Below are 6,864 nucleotides of genomic sequence, written 5' to 3' on the forward strand. Positions count from 1 at the left end.
ATGGTCGCTTTGCCTATGTAGAAATGATTTGATTTTTAATAAAAAAATGCTTATTATCTGCAGGTTATTTTCCGTTGTACGCACTCGCTTCATACGTGGTCTACACTACAATACGTGGTCTACACTACAACAGGCGGAGCATCAATCGTTGTTCAAAGCGGTGTATACGCAGTTGGAGCAGGCGGCTACGAAGGGTTTTTTTCCAATATGGGTGATAGCATAACCTCCGGATCGATCAACCATCGAGTTCGACATAGGCAAAGTGCCGATCCATAGGACTTTACCGTTACTGATTTGTCGGTTTTCTTACATTTTCTAGTGTCAGATTTTTGGTGTTTGATTGTGTGCATCCTATTTATAAAGAGGCCGGGTGTTACTCATAATATTTTGTATCCACTTGATGCTACATTTGAGATAATAAAATCACCCTTTATCGAAAAAGCCTCTGCTTTGTCATAAGGGCAACATACTTCAGCAGAAGAACAAAGTTTTAGATCGCAAGCCATACCGATAACAAAGGAGAAATATTCATGAGATAGGTCTTGCTCTATTTGACCAAGCTACATGAAGCATTCACTATATATACAATACATAATACTTGAACGGCTTCCAAGGAAAATGTGGCATTGAGACTTTGATCATTGCATGCCTATTATCACAAAATGTACAGGTATGATTATCTGCAGGTGAGTGGCAGTAGAAGCCTTTCAATGATGTAACCTATGTTGTCGCTCTCTCTTTTGGAGTATATACAACCACTGCGTGTTTGGATCCGGTCCAGCACAACATGAAAAACACCTCAGCTCAGTAATCCTGGAGCAACGCATCCAGCTTTTTCCGCCTCGCGGCGTGCTTCAGCTTCTCCATTGCGATAAGCCCTACTTGCCTCACCCTCTCCCTGGATAACCCGAACCTGAAGAATGTTTCGAAGATCAGGATTAGACTATCATGTGGCAAGAAAGAATTGTGGTTCAGTTAGTAATGGTCATATCCTCTTGATGCTCCATTTTTAGCTAATAAAATCCACCCTTTGTCGAAAAACATGTCGATGTTATGAACACTGTATGCGGAAATTTCAAAACATTTTCAGGCAAACAAATACTTGATTGTGAGATAAAATAACCTTGGCAAAAAAAAGGAATCAGAAAATTGTGATGTTGCTTTGATTTTTTTTTTAAATGGAGGAGGACCCCGGCCTCGGCCTCTGCATCTGGACGATGCATGTAGCCACTTTATTAATTATTCATACAAGACCTTACAAAGGCATACAATAGTAAGACTGAAACCACCGTCTAGGCAACAAAAGTGTCACTACTCCTGATGAAGGGATGCTGATAGTCTGGGCCTAATACCAAACAGACCTCGCAGCCAAACCTAACATCTAAGACCTAAGGTCCCAACCAGGACGCCTGCCGGGTATGGGCACCCACCAGTCCGGCGTGCTCCTCAACCAGGACGCCTGCCAGGTATGAGGCCGCCACAGCCACCTGCCGCCAATCCATCTTCAGAGCTGTACTGCTGCATGAACGTTGCCCGGTCTAGCTGCCGCCGACGCCATCACGACGCCAGACAGCGACGACCTCCTGCGCGAGTCCATCCTCGCAAATCAGACGCCTAATCTCCAGAGCGCCATGCCATCGAGATCCGACACCATCAATGTGTGATGAAGCACCGCTCCTCCTCTTGTCACCTCCAGCCATCACTTGCTCCAAAACGATGCCTCCATGAGGGAAAGCGCTACTAAGAGCGTCATCATCGTCCGATCCGGGAGACCCAGATCTAGAGTTTCCCCCGGAGCATCCCGAGCCTAATGACGCCAACTGCAACAACGATGCCTCGACAAGGAAACGACATTAAAGACGCCGCCATCGTTCGCCATGACCGTAGTCGGCGCGATTTTCATCGGCAGTTGCGCCACCAGGCGTACAGCACCGGCCTCGCTGGTTCCTTCGACCGTAGCAAACTCCAAAACGATGCCCTGAAGAGGGGCTACAGCGCAAGAGCACCGCCGTCGCTCGATCCCATGGAGATCTAGGGTTTTTCCCGGAGTTGCCCGGGTTGGCAAGGGCCAGACAAAGATGCCGGCGTGTCGCACTCGCCATCGCGTCGACCGTGACCCGGAGACCAAGCTCACGCCTGAGCCCAGATCCGGCCGCGCCGCCGCCAATCTGGTCACGCCGCTGTCGTCCCTGGCGACCGTGGCGCCCCAGATCTTGAAGCCGCCTGCCATGGGGAATGGGATCGCCGGAGCGCCGCCAGCCCCCGTCGTGACGTCCGGCCGCACGCCACGCTCCGGCCCGGGGGCGCCGGCCCGCGCCAGCTCATCACGAGCGGGAGGGCACCTAGTCCCCGCCGCCGCCGGCGACGGCAAGGCTTTGCCTGGCCGCGCCCTTGGGCGGCGGTGAGGGAGGAGGAGGACGAGAGGGGGAGTCGGTGGCGACGGGATCTGGGGGCCTCCCCCAGCCGCCGCACGGGGGCGACTCGGGAGGGACGGGACTTTTTGTTCAGTTTATCAAGAAAGGGTCTGGCAAACGATGACCTGGGACTCACAGATGGGTTTGCTGCCGTGGATGAGCACGGGCACCATCCTGTGGACGGGGTTGGAGCGGAGGAGCTGGACTCACAGATGTTGCTTTGATGACATTTCCTTTTGACAGCAATTAATAAGCGCAAGGCATGGCAAAAGTTCTTGTTCAGTTGAAGAAGTAATACTTACTGTCTGCTAATATCCTCCCATGTATGGCATTGTTTCCCTATACCATGGTATAACTGAATAATGTCCCTCTCACGTTCAGTGAGATTTGAGTTTAGAAGTTTGTTGACTTCCTCCTGGTATCAGCACAATCTTAAGATAAAACATATTTGACTGAAAATCACAAGGAAGCGAACAACAACAGCAATAAAAGTTACCTTTAGATACCACTCCTCAAATCCATGCCATGGGTCATTCGCAACATTTTGATCCTCTATATACTGAGAATGAGTGGAGGAGGAAATCAAAGTTAACCCCGAGGAATATTTCATCGGTGAAAATGTATTTTGGTGGTATTTAATGTGTGGTAGTGTAACAGCTTACGCTGTGGAGTGTATCTCCGGGTAGGCCATTTAAGGAGGAGAATGCCTGTTGATCCAACGAAAGAGCCTTATTGACAACCTGCATTTTGGAGATGCAAAATCATTGTGAGAAGTCCAAAGGTGTAAAAGGGCTAAACATAAGAAATCATACTTGGGACGATAAATATGTAAATACCTGTGTAGCATTGTGCACTTTCTTCTCCGATATATTGAGCAACTTTGCGATGTTCTAAGGACAATGGCAAAAGGTTAGAGAAGAAGTAACAGAGCAACATGATGAACACACACAAAATCATGCTGATTGAAATGCTTCACTCAAATAAAACTGCTACTCCGCCCTACTTGCGTTGTCGGAGAAACCCCTTGGTCCTCCAATGCGTACTTTGCGCCACGAATCGCAATCAGCCTCTCATGCAGGTAAGTAGGGAGCCTGAATGTTTTCGAGTTGTCAGCCAGTGCTCTTGAAACACCCTGGTAACAAGGAAAGTAATGAATGGATAAAGAGTGCAAAGATTCTCTCATTAGTACAGTACTGATGAGATGAGCAAAGAGGTCTCACCTGACGAATCCACCAGTATACGTAAGTGGAAATTCTGAAGCCCCTGGATGCATCGAACTTTTCGATCCCGCGGAGTAGCCCTATGAGACCACCCTGAACCACCAACCAAATTGCCCAACATGTTACATGTTGATTTTTGTGAAACATGCTAACTGTCCTAGTGAAACAAATGCCCATGAACAGGAGGATGTGATTACCTGAATCAGGTCGGACAGCTCAACCCCCAGCTTGTCATACTTTTGGGCGATGGATATGACCAAACGGATGTTGCTCATCGTTAGCACCTCCCTCGCGAGGAACGACTCGCGCATTCTTGACCGTAGCTCCGGCGTCGATATCCGAAGTGATTGCGCCATCTGCTTGTACGACGGCTCATTCCCCAGTTTTTCTTTCAGCCTGAATCAATGTTTCAGACTCAGAAGTTAGGCAAAAGTGTCAATTTGATAGCACAAGGCAAAGCAGCAGTGACAATGGTTCTTGATTTCGGATTAGGAGAAGAAGCATATAGTACTATGTTGGTTGAATGTATCACTGAATTTGGGGAAGAGCACTCCCATCCCATACTTTGATCTTTGCTGCTGCAGCCATATCCCGTCCTTGATCTTCTTGGAGAGGTGGACAACCTGCTTGTGCGTGAGGAGCTCCTTGCTGACGGTACCGCGAAGGTAGATGCGGTTTCTGCTCTGCAGCAGCTCGGGGCTGATGCTCAGGTGCACGGCGCCGCTGCCTTTCTTGGACCTCCCACGCCTCCGGCCGCTCATCCGCCGCTGCCTCGCCGAGACGCCGGAGCGCGCCACGACGACGGAGCTGCTCCTGCCCTTGCCGTCTTCGTCCTCGGCCGAACCAATGGCCTCCACATGGTGGCCATCACCGCCGCCGTCGTCCTCCTCCTCCTCGAAGGGGAGCTGCCACTGCTTCTCGAGCATGGACCTCTGCAGCAGGATAATGGCATCGAGGGAGAACTCGTCGGCGGGCAACAAGGGAGGAGGCTGCGGTGCGAGCGAAGGCGCGCTCTGCCTGAGGGCCCGCATGACCTGCGCGCGGCCATGTGGGGAGAGCTTGAGTCTGTGCGCGGCGACGGTGAGCTTGGACGCGGCCGGTGGCGCGAACTGCAGCGAGGAGGAGCCGTGGGCGTCTCCCGCCGCGCTGCTCATGTGGCTGTTGACCTTGTCGGAGAGCAGGTCGTTGGGCGGCCCGAAGGACGTGCTGAGAAGGCGGTTGCCTGCGCTCAGCCCGATCAAGGCAGGCGTCGCCGTCATGTCTCGCCGCCCGTTTAGTTATCTGCGCCGTATGAGCGCGGCGAGGGATTACAAAACACTGTGTTTCAAGAAACAGAGAAAGAAGAGATAGGAAGCTCGTACCTGTGCGGCGGCGCGGGGGAAGCGACGAAGAATCAAGGGAAGGGGAAGGGGAGGCAGAGGAAGACGACGGCGCGGGCGTCGGAGACAATAACCAAGTACGGAGTACTAGCTAGTAGTACGAAGTAACTAGAAGCTCAATGGAGACCACACGCCGAGAGAGACGAGAGAGAGGGAGGGAGACGGAGAGGCTATTAACAGTTCGCTCGTGCGTGCGGTGGCAGCGGCAGCCGGCGCCACTGCTGCGCGCGCTGGATTTACTGCGTTACTGCAGTGGAGAGGCCGGGCCGGAGGGGGAGGAGAGGATAGGGTGAGTGAGGGCGGGAGGCCATTGGCGGGGGAAGATATCCGCGGGTGGCCTCTCGTCTGGACGCCGAGGCCGAGCGCGCGCCACGACCACCAGATCCTGCGCCCGGGCCACCTGGCAACAAAAGATCGTCCCCTCCCCGTTGCCTCCACACGTTGCCTCTCCTTGTTTTGATTTCACGGCACTTCCTTTGACGCATAAAAACGATAAGTACATGCATCCTGGATTCGCACGAATACAAGAAAACTTTGATCCGCACCGTAAAGAGACCTGAGTATTCAAGATAGCAATGACATATCCCCCAACCTCATCGGCCACATCAGCGGCGGCCACCTTTACTCCTCGCCGGCACCTTGTCGGCACGTTAGTGGCGGCCATTTCCACTCCTCATCGGCACCTCATCCTCGCCGCGGCTTCCACGGATCTGGTGACGAATTGGTTGACGTTGAACAATGTCGTCCCTAAATGGCCGAAACACCTTAGGAAATAAGAACCGCAACTAGCCTTCCACGTGGCACCACCGCTGCCCCCCCCCCCCTTCGGAGCCAGACTGAGCCTGCTTCATGGGGCGCTCGCCTTGTGTGTGTGTGCGTGTGTGTGTGTGTGTGTCCAGGGCTTGTTGCGTTGTGCCCTCAGCATTAAACATTGTACTCCTGTTGGATGTGGAACTTCTTTGTGTGCGTGTGTTGTATGATTTTGTTGGATGTTTGGCTCGGGCGGTTTGCTTTATAATATAAAGCGGGGCGAAAGCCTTTTTCGGTAACAAGAACCGCAACTGCAAATAACCACGAGAACAACGGGGGTGAAGAATTGAACAAATGCATCAGTTCAAGTGGAGCCGGATGGTCCGGGTTGGGTTTCGAATTATCCAGGCAATGGTCGAATGTTCGGGATTCAAATCCGGATGATGTCGGCAGGTCAACCATGAATGAAAGTGGAGCTAGTGGAACTCGAATTTGGCGTTGGAATGAAAAAATGGTGGGGTTTTTAGGGAATCTCGTGGTGAAAGGCTAGAGAGAGGTGTGGGAAGGCTAGATCCACATGCGAAGCATCAAATATATGGATCCAAATCAATAAAATCTCACAAAACCAATAAGTTGCAAGAAATTGGTAGGGCTATTTTTGGCGGGGAAATTTTGAATTTAGGGGAGAACAAACAAAAAATGCTAGGAAGGTGAGGGGGAGAGGGCACCAAGATGTGATCAACCTTACTCATGATACAAGATGATATGGGGTAGAGTCCCAAGGGTGACCTAATCATTCACACTTGAACACTCAAGATCACAAAAGGAAACACTCAAAACAATACCCAGTTACACATCCACTCTCAAAGCAAACACATAGAAGACCCACAAGGTACATGAACAACAAAGGGAAAAGAGTAGCAATGGTAAAGTCTTCCCAAATGCCAAAGGAAGATAAGGTGGCTTGATGATCTATGATGAGATCCTTCTCCACATGGGAGGTCTTGTAATCTTTGAGGGATTCTTCTCCAGGGAAGGGGGTACAAGGAGCAAAGCTCTCTCGATTTAGTCTAATATATGCTTTGCTAATCCTATAGAGGA

At 51.2% G+C, this 6,864-nt stretch overlaps 1 protein-coding gene across 1 annotated transcript; it reads right to left on the bottom strand.

Annotated features, from left to right (window-relative positions):
* Nucleotides 1-488: 488 nt before the first annotated feature.
* Nucleotides 489-5,339, bottom strand: LOC119328436 (RNA polymerase sigma factor sigA-like). The gene is made up of 10 exons (XM_037601424.1): nucleotides 4,996-5,339; nucleotides 4,199-4,915; nucleotides 3,832-4,030; nucleotides 3,635-3,727; nucleotides 3,418-3,546; nucleotides 3,251-3,304; nucleotides 3,077-3,154; nucleotides 2,911-2,973; nucleotides 2,717-2,829; nucleotides 489-913 (listed from the first exon to the last, which is right to left on the bottom strand). Exons 2-10 carry the CDS (start codon nucleotides 4,891-4,893, stop codon nucleotides 805-807), a joined length of 1,533 nt encoding a protein of 510 aa, XP_037457321.1. The 5' UTR covers nucleotides 4,894-4,915; nucleotides 4,996-5,339; the 3' UTR covers nucleotides 489-804.
* Between the last annotated feature and the right edge of the window lie 1,525 nt (nucleotides 5,340-6,864).

Source organism: Triticum dicoccoides, chromosome 7A (genome assembly GCF_002162155.2).
Source record: "Triticum dicoccoides isolate Atlit2015 ecotype Zavitan chromosome 7A, WEW_v2.0, whole genome shotgun sequence".
Classification (NCBI taxonomy): domain Eukaryota; kingdom Viridiplantae; phylum Streptophyta; class Magnoliopsida; order Poales; family Poaceae; genus Triticum; species Triticum dicoccoides.